The 18,457-nt window shown below is 38.6% G+C and overlaps 3 protein-coding genes across 3 annotated transcripts; 1 reads left to right on the top strand and 2 right to left on the bottom strand.

Moving 5' to 3' along the window:
• Positions 1-250: 250 nt before the first annotated feature.
• Positions 251-5,281, bottom strand: rdh12 (retinol dehydrogenase 12). The gene is made up of 7 exons (XM_026338887.1): positions 5,136-5,281; positions 4,429-4,547; positions 3,544-3,699; positions 3,330-3,434; positions 2,814-3,023; positions 2,332-2,521; positions 251-1,237 (listed from the first exon to the last, which is right to left on the bottom strand). Exons 1-7 carry the CDS (start codon positions 5,210-5,212, stop codon positions 1,135-1,137), a joined length of 960 nt encoding a protein of 319 aa, XP_026194672.1. The 5' UTR covers positions 5,213-5,281; the 3' UTR covers positions 251-1,134.
• A 911-nt stretch (positions 5,282-6,192) lies between these two features.
• On the top strand, positions 6,193-9,992 carry vti1b (vesicle transport through interaction with t-SNAREs 1B). Its single transcript, XM_026338868.1, has 6 exons — positions 6,193-6,448; positions 6,555-6,613; positions 7,424-7,621; positions 8,188-8,361; positions 8,463-8,524; positions 9,129-9,992. Exons 1-6 carry the CDS (start codon positions 6,352-6,354, stop codon positions 9,220-9,222), a joined length of 684 nt encoding a protein of 227 aa, XP_026194653.1. The 5' UTR covers positions 6,193-6,351; the 3' UTR covers positions 9,223-9,992.
• A 1,124-nt stretch (positions 9,993-11,116) lies between these two features.
• On the bottom strand, positions 11,117-16,672 carry arg2 (arginase 2). The gene is made up of 8 exons (XM_026340240.1): positions 16,299-16,672; positions 16,120-16,192; positions 13,090-13,264; positions 12,828-12,987; positions 12,613-12,707; positions 12,391-12,495; positions 12,140-12,276; positions 11,117-12,029 (listed from the first exon to the last, which is right to left on the bottom strand). Exons 1-8 carry the CDS (start codon positions 16,410-16,412, stop codon positions 11,839-11,841), a joined length of 1,050 nt encoding a protein of 349 aa, XP_026196025.1. The 5' UTR covers positions 16,413-16,672; the 3' UTR covers positions 11,117-11,838.
• Between the last annotated feature and the right edge of the window lie 1,785 nt (positions 16,673-18,457).

The raw sequence follows: 18,457 nt of genomic DNA, 5'->3' as shown, positions 1-18,457 counted from the left end.
AACCACTGGGTCTTTTGTGTCTTAAACATCTGTGCCAGTAGCAGATAGAACAATAGTGTCAGTCTTGTAACTTTACTCTTGAAATGAATAATTTTTCAGATTGTCACTTGTTTTGTGACAATAATTTAGCTTGATCCAACATTTTTTCTTTTAAGATGATCAATTTCTGTGTGTGGACTAATCCAGTTCTTTGCTGGTAGCATTTGAATGATGACATCAAAAGAAGCACCGTTTATAGTAATATTTCCTTTTATTTACATCAAATGTAAACATTCAACTCTTAACATGAATGTGAGTGTAGTAAAAGGCATGTTTAACTTGTATAAAACACAGAATGTAAACTCTTGGCAACCTTGCTTGTTAATGCTGAGAAGGAAACATGAGTAGTAGAAGTAGTTCTTTATGAGTGTAAAACCTTCCTTCCTCCAAGAATGTGCAGGTTTTGGCAATGCGAATGGAGAAAAGTCTCTGAAAATACTGCGACACCGTGATTCTTACGGATTCGGTTTGAGTAGAAAAAACTGGATTTTCACCTATAAGAACTACAGTCATCGCAAAATACACGTATGCAATATAAGCAGTAGTCGTGGCTCAGATTGACACTGATCTTCAACAGTTTACTTATTTTTTTTACCTAGAAACATGGTAAGAACCCCTGCAGTTGTTCAGAAACGCTGGCTCAAAAGTCAAGCAATTTAGCTGCAAATTCTGGAGAAGTCAAAAAACATAATATTTGATAAAGATGCTGGTCTTTTACCCTGACTTCACCCTTCACTGCATCCTACAGCATCACAACATCAAGTTGCTTTTTTGCCTACACTGTATTCACATTGTGTCGCAAAAATATAGAGACGTTATTTGTGGTTATATGTTAATATAGTTGAGTTCTTTTGGTTTTGTTGATCTGCTGTAGAGCACCAAAATACTCAAGTTATTAAAAAGTAATAATTGCATTATTACACAAAAAAGCAACTTCACATTAAAGTACCTCTTACATAATTACCTGACTGCTTAGTAGATAAGAAACGTTCAAAGTACAGAACATCAAACCCATAATGAACAAATGAATTGAATGATAACAGAAATGATAAGGACTCCGAAGAGAACTGAGATAGATGGTGGTTAAGACTTAAATTAGTCCCACTCAATGCCGAGAAGCTCACAGCTGATGTCCCACAGCCTCCTCGCTGTCTCCTCACTTCTTCCCTGTGGGGCTACAAAGGCAGGAGCACAGTCACTGAAATGAAAGCAGAGAGAATAATTATAACATAAAAGCTAATGATGGATGTGAGTCATCTCTCTGCGTACCAGGCTCTAATTTCTCTGCGACCGTCTTCATGATAACAACATTTGGTATCATCCGCACTTTGAGACAGACAAGGAGGAACATGAGAGGGGAGCTGTGCTCGTTATAGCAAAGTCAAGGTAAATAGCTTCTTAAGGCTTTTTACTTTTAAATGCATTTATATTTCCAGGATGTAGTCATCCCTTCCATCAGCAGCAGCCAAACTGACCTGTATGTAGATAAAATTACAAAGAAACTAATAAAAATAAAATGTGAAAAACATGACTACGGATGCATTGCCATGACAACTGGTGCAGATAAGCATCAGCCATGTTAGGCTTTGAGATGTACTAGCAAGGCTACGGACTGTTAATACCAATTCATTTTAAATTTAATCCGCATTATGTAGCTAAAACTGATGCAGGTGTCCTAGGTAGACAATATCACAAGCAAGCAATAAAAGAAATGAAAGATGGAGTAAGTATCTATTCTCTGATGGCATAACACATATAGATAAATTCCTACGAAACATTTAAAATTTTCACCCAAACACAATAACGACCAGACTAGCTGCTTACATTTTATATTTCTACATATGGTCATTTCTTTCCACTCCCCTCATTTTCAATGCACAATATCATAACATCACAAAATGAACAAAGGCAGATTAGTGTCATTCATGTAGATGATTAATTAAATATAAATGTCGTACTTTAATGAAGAAGCTGCGTTCAGATGACCAAATAAACAGGATCACATGAACGTTGCGTAACTCAATAACACATGGTACATTTCTCTTCAGCTGCTACAGCAGTTTCTATTTCTCTATGACAGTAATGAATTGTTCATAACAAATTAAGGTCAGTCAGTTATCATTTAACATTACTTATTTTAGTTGATTAGACTAATAATTACTATTAATTATCTAATATTATTATAAGTATCACATCCAATGAATGGATTCATTTAAAGCTTTGTATTTATATGATTCTAGGTTTACTTTAAAAGATACAGAGGACATTTCCTGTTTCTAGTCTGCTGCCTACCTGAAGTGTTTCCCAGAGACCGAGTGCAGCTCCTCTGCCACAGCACAGTAGATGCTGGTCTGTGATCCTTCCCGTGGGGTTTTTAGAAAAAGGGACGAGACGGTGAACAATATCGTCATGAGAGTCGAGTGTCTGGTCAGGTCAGAGTTCACCGTCCCTGGGTGGACTGAGTTCACAGTCACATTGGTACCTGTGACAAAATACATGTAGATAATGATTTTTTGTATCAGGATATGATAAGATATTACTAGTTATTTTAAACTTCTGTATCCAAAAATTTACATTTCCAAAAAAGTATAATGCTTCGTTTACTTCTATGATTTAAACATTTTAACTTCACTACATGGTTTAGATACAGCATCATTACTAAAAACCAACTGTTGTTGGTCTATATTTTGTTTAATCTCCCTGCTTTTCGGGGCTCAACACAGGTCATCATCATCAGATCTGTAAATCCTCTCATGTTGTGTGTGTTTGTGTACCTTGGAGTCTACGGGCCAGCTCTCTGGCAAACAGAACATTGGCCAGTTTGCTCTGGCAGTAGGCTAATCCACTGTTGTAGCTGCCCTGGCTGTGTAGGTCGTGAAAACGGATCCAGCCGAAGTTGTGTGCCAGGGAGGAGACCACCACGATCCGGGCCGGTGCACTGCGCTTCAGCAGCCCAATCAGAAGGTACGTCAACAGGAAGTGACCTGCCAGAAGTAGACACACAGACACTTTACATATTTAGTGGAGCTTGTCCCTTGCATATTTACAACCGTATGTTCTGGGTGAGTCATAGATCTCATCAGCTGTAGATGTGTCTACAGTAAAGATGTGTCCATTTCTGCATGGATGGATGTTTATGACCCCATTTTGCTGGATTTGTTTAATTGTACTGGACATTTTAGTCTGACACTTCATATCCAGTGGAGGAATCAGTTAATCCATCTGATTTTCAGTCACTGTTAAAGGTTTGAATGATTCAGTGATTACAGTAAATGTCATGTACGTCTTACCCAAGTGATTGACTCCGATGTGCATTTCAAAGCCATCAACAGTTTTTGTGTAGGGGCACATCATCACCCCCGCATTGTTGATAAGGATATGTAGCTGGTTGACCTCTGAAGACGACACCATCACAGACACACACACACACACAGAAACAGTAGATTTAATAACAGTTGAATAGCAATAAAACAGATTAGTAGTTCGTATTAAACAGCTATTTACCTCTTAGAAACTTCTGTGCGAAGGCTCTAATAGAGCAAGTATCTGCCAAATCGAGCTCCCGAACCTCCACTTGTGCTTTGGGGTACGCAGCTCGTATACTGGCTGCAGCCTCCTCACCCTTTTCCACATCTCGACATGCCATGACCACCCTAGCCCCTGTCACACAAGAAACAAGCAGCATAGCTCATGGTTGAACTGTCAATCCAGCAGCTCCTTTAACAGCTTTCTGTTCAACCCAAAGAAACGTTTCTATAAGTCCAATGACTTTTTATTTATAAAATGTCCTTGATGCTGAAAAAAAGTGATCCCACCATTCAAACCTTCTGCTGCTGCATGTGGGAACTGTTCACTGAACAAAACTACACAAAAGATGGTTCTGCATGCACTGTTGCTGCTTGTTGTACCATTAAGAGCTTTAAAAAGAACCATGCACTGTCCCTTTTGAACATGACATTGCACTTTACAATATATTTTTAGTAGCCAGTCTAACTCGGAATGAGCAGACCAACATTTAATTCAAACAATAAGTCTGTAATGTTACAGCAGGAACAAGTGAAGCACATGGGTCAGCCCCACAACACAGGACTAAATGCTCTTTCACACAGTATACGCATTAATTCAATTATTTAGTAAGATCCAGTAGAAAAGAGGTTACACATAAATGTATATGGTCCAAATGAGTTATTTCAAGTTACTTTATTATTTAGTTATTTTAATTATTAAGGGTTTTTTGGGAGTTTTTCTTTAACTTGTCCTACGTTCGTGCGTTGTTCCTTGATTTCTATTTCTATAGGACCATTCTATGGGGAGTTTGCATGTTCTTCCCATGCCTGTGTTGTCGTGGGTAGTGTAATGGATTTAAATCGTAACCCTGCTGAAAGTCACCTCTCATTGCCAGATCCAGGGCTGTCTCCTTCCCAATCCCTGTGTTTGCACCAGTGATGAGCGCTGTCTTCCCATCCAGACGAGCTGTACAGTTACACACTCCACCTGCTGCATATTTCCTGGGAATACACAATAACAACAGATTATTTATTACTAGAGAAGCAAAGCAAACAGCCTCGTTTGAATGACTAGCAGCCCATTCTGCAGACACTGGCAGCTACGACGCCATGCCCCCATTTAGATTGCACATATGGGCAGCCAGGCTTAATTATTCATATAGAAACTTGTACAATGAATACTCCTGAGCGCCAAGTCATACGACCCACGCCACTGAGCAGGGCCGCCCCACAACCAATGGCTCTGTTGGAGGATGCATACAGATTGAACTCCTCCCACGCTCAGCCTCCTGATAGGCCCGAGCAGCTCCGCTCCATGCAGAAACTCCCCCAGCTCCATCTTTCTGTTTCATTGATTTTTCTGCTCGGAAAATCAGTCAGCGTCGCGTAAAGTGATGTCATAAAAACATTAAAACAAAGAAATCACGATATGCTGGGTTATGTAGGGGTGCACTGTATTTGTAATAAAGCAAACCTCATCGTAGGAATTACACCAGTGCAATGCAAAAACCCTGTCAACCAACTAACAGCTGAGGTGTGCACAACATTGGATTTATGTTAGAATAAACGAGTGTCCTGATTGTTGCTTACCTTATATGTGATGAAAACACAATCACCAGTAACGTCACCACTCCGACACCTGCGATAATTAATAGGAGCAACATCATGCCACGGATCTGCGCTCTTCTGTCTCCTGCAGCAGGAAACCAGTGGTCTGTAGGCAGAACAGCTGATGTCAAAGCATAAAGCGATGAGAAGCACGGCGAACGGAATCATGGGATTGTAGTTTTTACCACGAGGAAAATCAACACTGTAGTCAACAGCTGAGCACCTCTCTAAATCATGACAGCAGGATTTACTTTTGTATTAGCCTTAAATAATTGTATCTATCAGATAAACTAGAAAACTGAGTCTTGTATTAATAAAATATAAACAATGTGGACATTAACTTTGATAATTACAAATCTTACACATACCTATGTATGTGTACTTTTATTGGTTTTTAGTTTTAGTTGGTTTTAAAATTTAACTATCATTCATATACTTTTATTGTTGTCACGCACATATTTTTTATGCCAACATAGACTACTAATATATATATATAGATTTAAGATTTCTAATTAGTTTACTTTCTCTGTCCAACAATTTAGTTTCATGTTATAATTCAAGTTACAGAATTAGATCTGGTATTATAAATAAAAATACAAATACACCAGAAAAAAAACTAAGGCAAGGTTAAAGTAACCATAAACAAATACATACATACATATATAAATTAATTCTTAAATGTTCTACTTATGAAGTACTTATTAATCATTTTTATTTATATATATATATAACAAAAGAAAACACTAACACACAGGCTATAATCCACGAATAATCAAAAAGAACCGAGTACTATTTTCTGGACGAGATTTAATTAAAAACTACATTTCCCAGAAGGTGCAGGTGCAAACTGTCGCGCAGTAGTGCCTGAATAAAAATGTAATCGGCGTCGTTTTTAAGCATTTTACATCAAATATTTTTATTAGTGCTGTGATTTTTATTTCTGTGTTGGCTATAAATGTTTTGTTTTGTTTTTAGTTAAAAATTATACAGAAATATGTTTGTTTTTACATTTCTAGTCAGGAGTTTGGGGCACCTGGTCACGAGGTACATCATGCGGAAGAGTCTCGGGGATCTGATTATCGTAAGAAAGCAAAACAAAAAGATTTACCGACAGCTGTGACTGTTCTTAGTGTTTTTTTTACTGTAAAAGACAAAATTATTTATTAAGAACGGACAGGTGAGCGACAGTTAAAGAAAAATGTCGTCGGAGGAGTTTGAGAAGTTGCACGAAATCTACAGATCTCTGTATGAGGACATCAAGCTAATGCCTGAGAGAGCTCTCAAATGTCAGGGAGGTAAACAGTTTGTATTTAACGTTAGCTGACAAAGTAAACAACATAAAATGTCCTTCAATAAGATGTATTATGTTCTGTAACACTGAAATCTGTGTTGTTATCGCAGAGGAGAGGAAAAGACTGGTGAGGACCTTCGATGAGAGACACGGGGAGGCTGAGGAAGTGGTGAGCTGCTGTCTCTTTACTTTATTTAGTTCCACTCTAAAGTTATAGTGATGAACTTTGAATATGTACATTTAGTTTAACTGTTTAAAGAAAAATATCACCTAATACACCATGGCGACTATTTAATTAAAGCTGTGCTGGGCGTTGTAAGCCTGCATATCACTAATCTTTGAGATTTTGATGTCAGTAATCAGAGTTGTACAGATTTTAAGGTCAATCTCATTCTGACCAGAAACAGACACACAGGCAATACTATAACTATACTATATATAATAAGTAACCCACTACAATTTACTACTACAATTCCACTTTTAGTGGTACTGTAGTTAGTACATGCTACCTAGTACAAAATTACCAAGCTAGTACAAAAATACAAGAAACCCCCAGGAAATAGATTTCTATGGGAAGCAATCAGACAGAGTCATATGTTCATAACATAGATGAGCAAATTCAGTCCAGATTGGTTCAACATGTGTCTCTTAACGTTTTTGCAGAAATTTTAAACGGTGAAGCCCTGTAAAATGTAATACACATTTCAGGAGTGAATTACTTAAACACAATTTAACATAAACAATCATCCAAAAATGATTTAATTTCTTCTGTGGCAAAGAAACCTTGTAGGTAATGAAATACGTAATGACTAGGGGTACTGTATTTTGGATTGATGACTGAGAAAATGACAAGAAGAAGTGACTTGTGTGTTATCTTTGTAAAACTGCTCTTGTTAAAAACTTCTTCTTAAAATTTACTGTGAAAGACTTCATCTCTTTCTCTAAACTTGAACTGTACTAATTTTCTGATTTGTCATAGTTACAAGGAATGGAAGAAGAGCTCCGCGTTGCTCCTTCCTCCTACAGAAATGCTATGAGTACAAAGCTGCGCCTATACCGCAGAGACCTGGGCAAACTGCAGAGGGACATGAAAAACCCTGTCTTAGGTCTTGGCTCCTCTTTCCAGCCAAGTGAAGGAAGTCTTCATGGGATCTATTCATCACAAAATAAACAAAGCGTGAGTGTGGAGTTGTGGACTTTCATATACTGTAAAAACCTATTATTATCTTATTTTAAATAACAAATGCCACTTTTGTGTTTCTATAATGTTTATATAAATATTGATATTAACACTGTATTTGTGACAAAAGTTAGGTTAAGGTATTAGTTTTTATGGATTCACTGTCTCTTTTGTGGATATTTTTATTTCTCCAGGTAGTGGAGACTATCTAAGATATCATTGTGTAATGTGAGGGGTGTAAATCACTAACTTGGCACAAAAAAATAAATCACATAAAAAAATCAATTAATCAATATACACTGCTATATAAGGATGTTTTGAGGACAAGTTAGTGAGATGGAAATTTTACTGTGAAATAATCCCTTAATCAGAAACTGATTAACCCATAAGAACCCACGGTGACACAGGTGTTGTACTGTAACATTCTGGGTGTAGTCTTCTCCTCTCAATTGAGTGTTTTGATAGAAATGGGTCTGGGTATTATGTTTTGTTTTGTTTTTTTCCCCTTGGCACTATTCGTATTATTATTTATTGTGGTTTGTCACCTCTGCTCATTTATACAGACACACTTGCAGTCTCAGAGAACTTTGCTGCTGCAGGGCACAGAGTCTCTGAACAATGCCAGCCAAAGTATTGAACGAAGCCAACGCATTGCAGCTGAGACGGAGCAAATCGGCACAGATATCATCACTGAGCTGGGAGAGCAGAGGGAACAGCTTGACCGCACTAGGAACAGAGTGAGCTGTGAATTCTTATGCTAGGATTGTATGAGATGAGGTTGTGATGTTTTTAAAGATGTTGAATCTTGTTAAATCTCGTCTGTGTGTTTACTTTGTAGTTGGTGAATACGGGAGAGAACCTCAGTAAAAGTCGGAAAGTGCTTCGGGCTATGTCACGGCGGTAAGAAGAGAGGGCTATACGTTAATTTAGTTTCTTTCTCTTCTTCTGTATGTTCACCGCTAAATGTCAGGTCCTGTTCACAGTAGATTTTATAGTAATGCATTGTATTGTACTCAGTATTCAAAGAAAATGGTGCACATTGATTAAACTGACATGGATGGATCTGAAGAATGAATTCTAACTAATGCATTTCTATGAACATATATGTATATATATGCTTATATACATATATAAGCATATATATGTATATATATATACATACATATATATGCTTATAAATATTTTCATACTGTTTAATCTCTAATATATCAGAATATTGCAAAAAAAAGTCTGGTATTGCCCTCAGCCCAACTCACATCTTCAAATGTCTTCAAAATAATATGTTTTTTTATTCAACCAGCAGTCCGAACCCCAAAGATATTCCATTTACTATAATGTACAACAATGTAGATAATCAAATATAATTTATTCAGGTTATTTCTATCCACTGATGTGGAATTATTTTTCTCTTGACTGTTATGCTGTAATAACTTGATTTTATTTAATAATTAACAAATACATTTTGACCATAACCCAATTGAAATTATTTTTCTCTGTCATCTAGGCTGATGACCAACAAGTTGCTTTTAGGTATCATCATTTTAATGGAGCTGGCCATCCTGGGTGCTGTGATTTACCTGAAGTTCTTCCGTAAATAAACACACTCCATCATCTGAAAACAGTCTACGCTCTGGATCCAGTGTACACCTGGACTCTCTACATCTCTCTCCATTAGCAATAATGCTGATCTGCTGAATTCAGCCAACTGTGAGATGGTTCAGTTTTGGACGTTTACTGATAGGGGATTATGTCCATGTTCAGGTGAAGTTTAATTAGGAATGATGAATTATTGAACCTGATAATGGACCAAATTTCATGGACAAACTGTGAACTGTGAGATTTGCACTTTCTTATCGGACTGTTACGCGTTGCATGATGTTTCTGGAGTACTGTGCTGGCTGAAGAGATGTGAGTTTTTAGTGGTGTCAAAGCGCAGTCTTCTTTCTCCCACGTGCAGATTCTTGGGTGATGGAAATTCTAATTATCCACAAGGTCACTGTCTCATCCATGACGTTTCAGTTTGGGATCATTTACTGGTACACCACAATTGTATTGTGACTGTCCTCTATAATAATAATCCACAATATTTGATGAAATGCTACCAATCAAATCTATTTTTGTAATGTCTACTTGCACAGTATCCATAGGTTGTATTGAACCTTTTTTCCTATTCTCACTATTTAGATCAGACCAAAATCGTCAGTCAGAGTCAAATGGGAAAAATTGTTGGAAACTATTAATATAGATGCAATGTTCATAACAGTTAATGGTGTTCTCTAATCACTGTATCATAGTAAATCACTGTTAGAAATAGACTTCAGTATTCCTTATTTGACAGTCAACACATTAAAGCTAATATTTAACCTCAGTTTGGGGTGTATCTGATATTTCCAGGCAAATGGTCCAAAGTTTAAAAAAAAAAACACATCTGCTGCAGAGCTGACGTCACCAAAATCTGTAGTAGGTTAAATCCAGTTTATGTTTACCCAGGTTAGTGCTGGGTAAACACCATCTTTTACCCAGGAATTATTTCTTACATAACAGGCGATAAAGGCATATTCAGTGCTGTTTTCTTGAAGTGGTATGTGTACCCCAGTGTTTCTTTCTATATAGATGTGTAGATATCATGCCTCCCAGGGTGATGCCAAGTACAAAAACACGTGTTAGGTGAAAATCTAAATGTGTTTTTGTTTGATTTTGAAAATGGCTTGCAGCACATTATTATGTAGCCGTGTTTCCAGCAATACTAGGACAAAAATATAGAAAAGTCTAAACATTGGCCATGATTGTTATCAGTAACCTGCATTAATCTTCACCGATGCTTTCAGCCTGGCTCTGTGGATGGCAATGTTGGTCAGTCCAAACTGAAATATCCCTATTCTACAATATTAAATGGATTGCCATGAAATTTTATATAGATATTCAGGCTTTTAGTGAGATGAATCCTAAAGACTTAGCTGAGCTGCTGTACCTTTTTGTTTGTGCCACCATCAGGTTAAAGTCTTAATTTATCTTGTGAAATATTTGAGCATCTACAGGATAAAAAACTAATGACTTTGGTCTTTCATCATTTTCTCAGACATGTTTTTTTTTTTTTTTTGTAAAATTAGTTCACTAATATTTTTGATAAGACACATACATCTTCCCTTCAGGATTACAATACTTTATGGATCATCTGACTTTCCATATAGCACCATCAAAAGTTCAAATTCAATTGTTAATTTCTGTAAGTATATGACTGCTCACTTCCAGAGGCAGTGGCATCCGTTTTTACTTTGTGTTAAGTCCTAATATCTAATAAGTAATTATTAACATCTATGTGGATGTTTCTGTATGTTGTGGACGTTTAAGTCCAGGTGCCATGACCTCACCTGGATGACTGACACAGGAAAATATCGGCTTGTTAAACTTATAGGGTAAACACTACAGGTTGTATATATGGTAAGTGTAAAAATATCTTTTGAATCAAACAAGCGAAAGAGGAAAAAAAGACACTTGTACAAAAACGCTATCATATTTATGGAAGACCAAAATATAAACTCTTACAAGGACGAGTCATTCAGTATCCACATCAAATCAAATACAGACCAGGCAATAAATCAGTTCAAGCATATCATTTGTTTGTTTTTTTTGCCAGCGTTTGAGGACAAAGCTGGATAGTAGTGGTTTTCAAGCCAATTAACACATGCACTGGTAGGTTTATTCTGAACCTACCAAAATTAACTCTAAAGAAATATAACAACCACAGCTGGTCCAAAAGTGAAAACTAATTTTTACCAACAGTGACAGCCACAAAGGAGTTTTATGGCTTCAAACTTAGTCAGACATGGTTTATCATACCTCATTCTCTTGTAAACTAAACGCACAATAAATAGGTGACAGAGGTAATGGCAGAAGTGTCCTCTTACTACATACAGGAACAAAATAAGTTAGTATTGCTGTTAAAACGAACAAAGTCACCAACACTGAATGTAGTGGCTTCTACATAACGTCCAGGGCTTTTGTCTCAGCATTATCAGTGTGAGCTTCATCTTTCCCGGTAAATCCCTTTCATAGTATCATAAATCCACCCACACATAAATCTATTAACACTACACAGGAAAAACAACTTCAGCTACTATTAACTTCAGTCTTTGCAGTCTTTCTTTTTTTTCCAAAGTTGTGGAATGCTCAGAGATTGTGTTGATAAAGTTTGTAGTTTGTTCTCCATGCTCTCAGAGCCGGAGCTGCTCTGTGGTGTCGTTCACAGGGGGAACATCGTCGATGGACGCGTGAGCGCCTTCTCTCGTCTGTCCCAGAGATGACGCAATGACATCAACTGCTAAAGAGGCGGTAGCTTCCACGGCTTCATGGCTGGCCCCGAGCACGGGGTTTACTTCTACCAGGTCCATGGCTGACAGCAGACCTGTACATCAACACAGTCACCAGTTAGGTAATAAAACCTGACAATAAAAGCCCCTTAAGAAAGGAAGTATCTGTTAGAGCAGCATCAAGCCATATTGAAATGATCTTTACCTGTGTTGTGGATTTCCTCTGTGATGTAGATTCCCTCCCTGTAGGTCAAACCTCCATTGACTGGTGTTCCTGTGGCGGGAGCCAGAGATGGATCAAATGCATCGATGTCAAAGCTCAAATGGATCGGACGCTGTTTTCTGTGAAATAAGATGAACATATGTGAGTTAAAGGCTTCGTTTAAAACATGCGCAGTCATTTGTTTATCACTAAATGAACAAAACGGTGCTTTAGAAATAACGTGTTAAATATACCGTGCCAAAAGATGATCGAACGTTACTTCCATAACCCTTTGGATGCCTAGTCTGTCGATATCCCTCATGGTGAAGTATTGGATACCCAGGTTCTTCAGGATTTGGCTTCAAGAACAAAAAAAAACAAAACATCAGGAACTATTCTCTATTCTCTGTGTAGGTATTAGAAACCAAACACCAGCCACAGATGTAAAGGTTGTATAACCAGTTGAATCTACTTACTGCTCTCCAGGGTCGACGTCCCGAAGTCCAATATATACCAGGTCCCTTGAGGTAAGGAATGGCTTAGTCCAGGAGAACCCCGGGATAGCTGGCATCTGTGGTGGACAGAAAGAGATAATAAAATATGGAGTGCATGTGTGCGTAGAGCCTGTTGTTCAAATACAACTGAGCCCATTTTCATTTTTGTTTTAATGAAGCTTAACGTTTCTCCTCACCTTGTCTTGCAGCTCTTTGAGCATGAATGCCACAGGCTGACCATGAAGGTTTCCAGATGGAGAAGTCATGGGGGTATTCACATCTGCATGAGCATCAACCCAGATGAGGCACAGGTCGGGGCACTGCTGGGCATGACCACTCACTGATCCGATAGCAAGGCTATGAAAGGAAGAGAAGTGTCAAATATCTAGTGTTTATATCGGTATCGGTAACATATACAGTAAAATCATATACACCAGCATTTTGCACTGCATGATTTACCTGTGGTCTCCTCCAAGCATGACAAGGGTGTGCCCAGCTCCAATGGCTCTGCTCACTGCACCAGACAGCGTCTTATTCGCTTCACCCACAGTTCGAGGAAACTTTACATCCATGTAAGGTTCATCCTTCTCATAGTGGTGAAAGGTGAGGTCGCCAAAGTCGTGGACAGAGTAGTCTGAGGAACCAACAACAGGAAGATATTAAATAGAAACTCTGCAGTATGTGTCTCTGTGACTCTGCAGTTACTTTTTGCAGAGTCACATTTGGGGTGCAGTTTACACTGACTCAGCAGGGCTTCAGCATTACAGCTGGAGAAACTTGGCTGTTGATGGACAAGGACAGAAACCTGAGACCTGCTGGTCCTAGTCAATCTGGATATTCTCTAATCTGTAGGATACTCCTGTATTAAAGGTGCAAAGTGTAGCTTCTGAAGCATGACTTAATTTGCCTCTGTCCGACCTTGTAACCTGATGAGACTCAGTCATTCAGAGCTCTTTCCACTCCAGCTTAAGTTTCAGTCACCGTAGCTTCACCTTATGCTAAGTGGCTGTAGAAGTAAAGGCTGAAAAAAAATGTCCATGTAGGACACAGACTGTGAAATAAACAAGTGATGTGACCCGCCACACTGGGGGTGTGTCTGGAAATGTGAGCCTTGATGGTAATGTAGTATTACTCTGCTGATCTAAGGGGGACCAATATGGCTCATTACCATTCGAAGACAGGACAGGAATAGCCCTTGTCTTGTTGCAATCTTGAGCATCTATTGCAGGACAATTAAAAAAAGCAGTGTCAGGCTGCTTCTACAAGATTATAGCTGCTAAGTGTCCTATGTGTTTACTGCAGTTATGTCCCAATGAATATTGCTTTGATCATATATACTGTCCCATATTCATACTGTATATGAAATAGTTTGTGCAAACTGACACCGAGCCTGAGATTGTCCAGATTGCGAGACGACATGGTGTTTATTTCAGCTAAGAGTCTGGTTTCAATTAGGGCTCAGTACAGTCTATCTTCTTTCACTGCTGTCAAGCTGTTATCAGGCCACCAGGAAGATGACACCTTGACACCTTGAAACACTTCCAGGGGGAAATTGTTTAATTTCCCTCGGGGATTAATCAAGGTTTTTAAATCTTAAATCATTGCCTCCAACTTCAGAAGACAGAAGATATTTCTCAAACCTCTGATTATTATGTTTAAGATTTTTTTAAATTACAAATTAGTAGGCTACAACAATTTAGTCCGACCTGTAGCCTCAGCATATCAGAAGAATCCTAAAAATGCCCTTAACTTATGCCAACAAAGGCTAAAATGAACCTGAATTTAAAGTTCTTACTATGCAGGGAGATCATTTGTATTGTGTATGAGGATAGGATCGGCTGCACAACAGCTGATGTTTACAGCTGAGGAGCAGATATCTAGGACCAGGCACGCTAGGATTACCTGACAGATACTTTTAACTCTCTGATTACTGAAACCGGTACAGGTTATGTCCTGGATTATCCACTGAATGAACACACATACTGCTTCAGTATCACCAACAATCTTATTTTCCTGTTGTATTCAAACACTTAAGATGCTTTTACAGTACATCTCGAATAATTATACATTTTTATATTATAATTATACAGTTTTATATTATAATTATACATTTTTATATTATAATTATACAGTTTTATATTATAATTATACAGTTTTATCTTGCCTACAGTAAAGCAGTGACTTTATGACAACTTGAATTACTTTTCTTTGCAAAGTACTACATAAAGATAACTTAGACTAACTTGGAAGAGGTATATCATACTTCCACTTTTGGAAACATTATAAGAATGACTGTAAAGCACATCAAGGGTTAAAGCCCTGTTGACTTTTATTCCACTAAATGTTATTTTGTATCTGCCCCATAATAATCCACAGTGTCCTTGCTGCTCACAAGGTCTTTTGTGCCCAGATAGATCTCAGACAACTTTAGACTAGGTAGCCTCAACTGACTTTATAGTGACCTTATAACACTATGTGGTATATTTAAACTCCCATTATTATATAATTGCCGTCGTGACGTGTAGGGTTTTCTGAAAGTCATTCGACCATTTCACCGCCCATCCCTGGCAGCTCTCCATTGTCATGCAGAGATGGAGCGGATTGTCTAACACAATGTAACCCCGGTGGTGTGACATGAGGAGGCGCTTCCTTGATTCCTTGAACGTCAGCTGGCCTCTTTTATCTTTAAAAGCTGCAGCACCAGATAGCCTTGCTGCTGTTACTGTTTCGACCGAGACCAAATCAAATAAAAAAGACAGAGCAGTTACGCAGCGGATGAGCGCGTCCGCAGTGACGACAGAGTGGAAATAACCAGGCAGCAGCCTCCTGCGCACTGACGAGCATGTGCTTGGCCAAAGAATGACTAAAGCTGACATGTGGCTGCCCGGATGAGAAGAGAAGAGAGGAGAGAGAAGGCTGCAGAGTTTCCACAGAGTCCTCTAATCATTACGCAGGACTCGGTGGCACTTTGGCGTTTTCCTGGCCCTGTATGACATCATTTTGTTGGCTGGTTCCGGCTGCAGCTCTGTTATTCTAGAACAATCGATTTATATCTTTGTAGTATTTCTATATTATACTGTCACGATCAGACTATTATGTGATAGTTAAATGATTTGTTGTCTGCCATCCTGCTCCCAGACGAAGGGTGCCTGTAAAACTGTAACTACACACCACAGTTAAAGCAGTTTCCGTGAGAGTTACAGCCTGTTTTTGTTTTTTTTGTTTTTTTCTTTTTTGTAGAGTGGGAGATTTTCTTTTCTAACTGTGGTTTTACTGAAACTTGAGATCACTTTGTTCTCTGTAGAACAGTTTAAATGCAGGAACAGTCTATTCTAGGCCACATGTCGGATGTCTGCATTTACTGTGTGCCGGTGATATAACAAGTTGGCTCCAAACCAGAGGAAGAAGTTAAACCTAAATGCTGCTACCCACACGAACCTGCACTGTTATATAACCCCTTGGAAAGATATACCCTCTTCTTCCACTTACCCAAACTGGAAAGCCTCTCCATGAGCCCCGCATCTCTGATGACTTTAGGACCGTGCTCTACGCCTCTTCTTTTCTGTCAGGAAACAAACAGAAATAAGTGAAGCCAGTGCTGAATGTGACCCTCAATGAAAAGCTGAGATTTTCTTTGAAAGTCAAATTCACAAAGGCGCATTTCTTACTTGTCCTTTTGAAAACGGAGCACCCAGCACAGCCACGGACTGAGCCCTGCTTTGTTGGCAAGCGTGGCCCAGCTGGGATCTGAGAAGACGGAATAATGGTCCTCTCAAAGCCATTTTTCTGTTCCAAAAACCAGAATCGTCCCAGTCCGAATCAGTCCGACCTCAGTCAACGATCAGAAGAGTCTGATGAAAGCGCTGCGAGATGTTGCGCCGGTGGATGCTGAATGTGGGCACACTGCTGCATGGGGCCGGTCTTAAGCCTCCACAATCTACTTAATATTCATGAGCCGATAATTAGGAGAAGTAGAATAAATGATGGAGTTTGTTACACCCCGATTTATTCATACAAACAACACTTCCTGGACTATTACGACATTATCAACCATACTAAGCGTTTACAAACTTTTATTACCAACCCTACGTCCGGCTCCATATATAGCGTGTGACGTCAAGTTGAACGACACACCTTCGGGTTAGCCAATAGGAGGGGTCGAAAAAGGGGTTTTGGTTGGTGGGCGTGGCCTGGGCACTGATGTAGGCCAAGTTCATCTGAAATGTTTGTTGTGAAAGTCTGACCTATGTGGAAATTTCCATTGACCCAGCCAAGCAGACCTGATAGGACTGTTTACATTACGCTGTTTGGGCTCCATGTTCTGTCATGTGTCCCAGAGATTTGGGCTAAACATGTCAGATTCAAGCTCAAGATCAAAACATACATGGTTCCATCAGGGGTGGAAGAGGTTATTACCCAACCTCTAACATAGCAGCTACTACTCGTATATACTGGAATAGTCTGGACTGGGCTTCCTCTATACACTAGTATTACACTATGTGTCATATTTGAATACTACATTCCACCACATCTGACTCATGTCTCTGTTGTACTGCAGCTGTGTTAGGCTTTGATGAAAACAAAACCCCTCCTATAGATTTTATCCTACTTGAAGGTTGATGTTAATACAGTCAACATACAATATATACAGTTGCTTCCAATGTATTTTAAACTGTTTGCACACTTTATTGGGTTGGAATTATTTTTTATTTTAAATTGACGACAAAAGCTTAACAATCTACACTCATTAAATCATAAAGACAAAGGCAAAAAACAAAATGTCTCAGTCGCAAAATTGTTGAGACCCTTTGATGTGGCACTTTAGTTTGTTTTAATATAGGCAATAACTTAATTGTAGTCCACCTGTCCTGTAGAAGCATTTCTAAAGTTTTGAGCATTTCCAGGAACAGAGTGAATTCAGCACTTGTGAAATAGAAGAAGTCACTGACTTACATTTCAGGGTGACAATGACCTAAGGCATACAGCCAAGAGAAAAATAGAGTAGCTTCAGGACAAGTATCTGACTGTCCTTGACTGGCTGAGCCAAAGCTGAGACTTTAACCCCATCACCGACGTGGACATGACGGTGCACAGGCAGTACCTATCCAAAAAGTCAGGGTGTGCAAAACCTGTTGAGACTTATCCAAGAATACTCAAAGCTGGGATTGTTGCCAAAGGGGTTTTTCTACAAAGTGTTGAATTGTAGGTCTGAATGCATTTGAAAATGACTTTTTTCAGCAGTAGGAACATTTAGTAACAAAAGTAAATTTTCTAGGCTAGTTTCTTATTGTATTTTTGTACTATAACTACTATTATTTTAGGTAAACATTTTACTGCTCTGTCTCATAACATGGACATCTCTGATGAGTGTGCAGATTTGAATACATTTGCAAAAATTCCTTAGTTACTGAGTGTAGAATGGCAATTTTACCGGTTTAATTCTAATTTATTTATTTAAGTGTGCCAAAAGCAAAGGACTCCTAGTACTGTGCGTAATGTTTTCGCAAAATTCTATGTCTAAAATAAAAAAAACAAACATTCATTGTTTCTGTGCATTCAAAGTGATTTTCAATACAATACAAAACAATTATCAATAAAGAACCTGCACAGAAAAGAATGAGCCCACAGCGTCTTGCCCCTGATGCAATCTGCTGCAGCGTTGCTGTATGTTACCGTGACATGACAATGGATGGTGACACAGTCAGACATGCAGGATCAGGAGGTAAATGATCGCTCCAGCGTCTCTTTCTGCAAAATGAAGCAAAGCATCGAGCTCCACCAAGCGTCTCAAATGGAGAATTTATCAGCGGGAAAACACTAATTCATA

Source organism: Anabas testudineus, chromosome 22, assembly GCF_900324465.2.
Source record: "Anabas testudineus chromosome 22, fAnaTes1.2, whole genome shotgun sequence".
In the NCBI taxonomy this organism is placed as follows: Eukaryota; Metazoa; Chordata; class Actinopteri; order Anabantiformes; family Anabantidae; genus Anabas; species Anabas testudineus.
The sequence above is the reverse complement of the archived record's forward strand: the minus strand, read 5'-3'. Positions and strand labels throughout refer to the sequence as shown.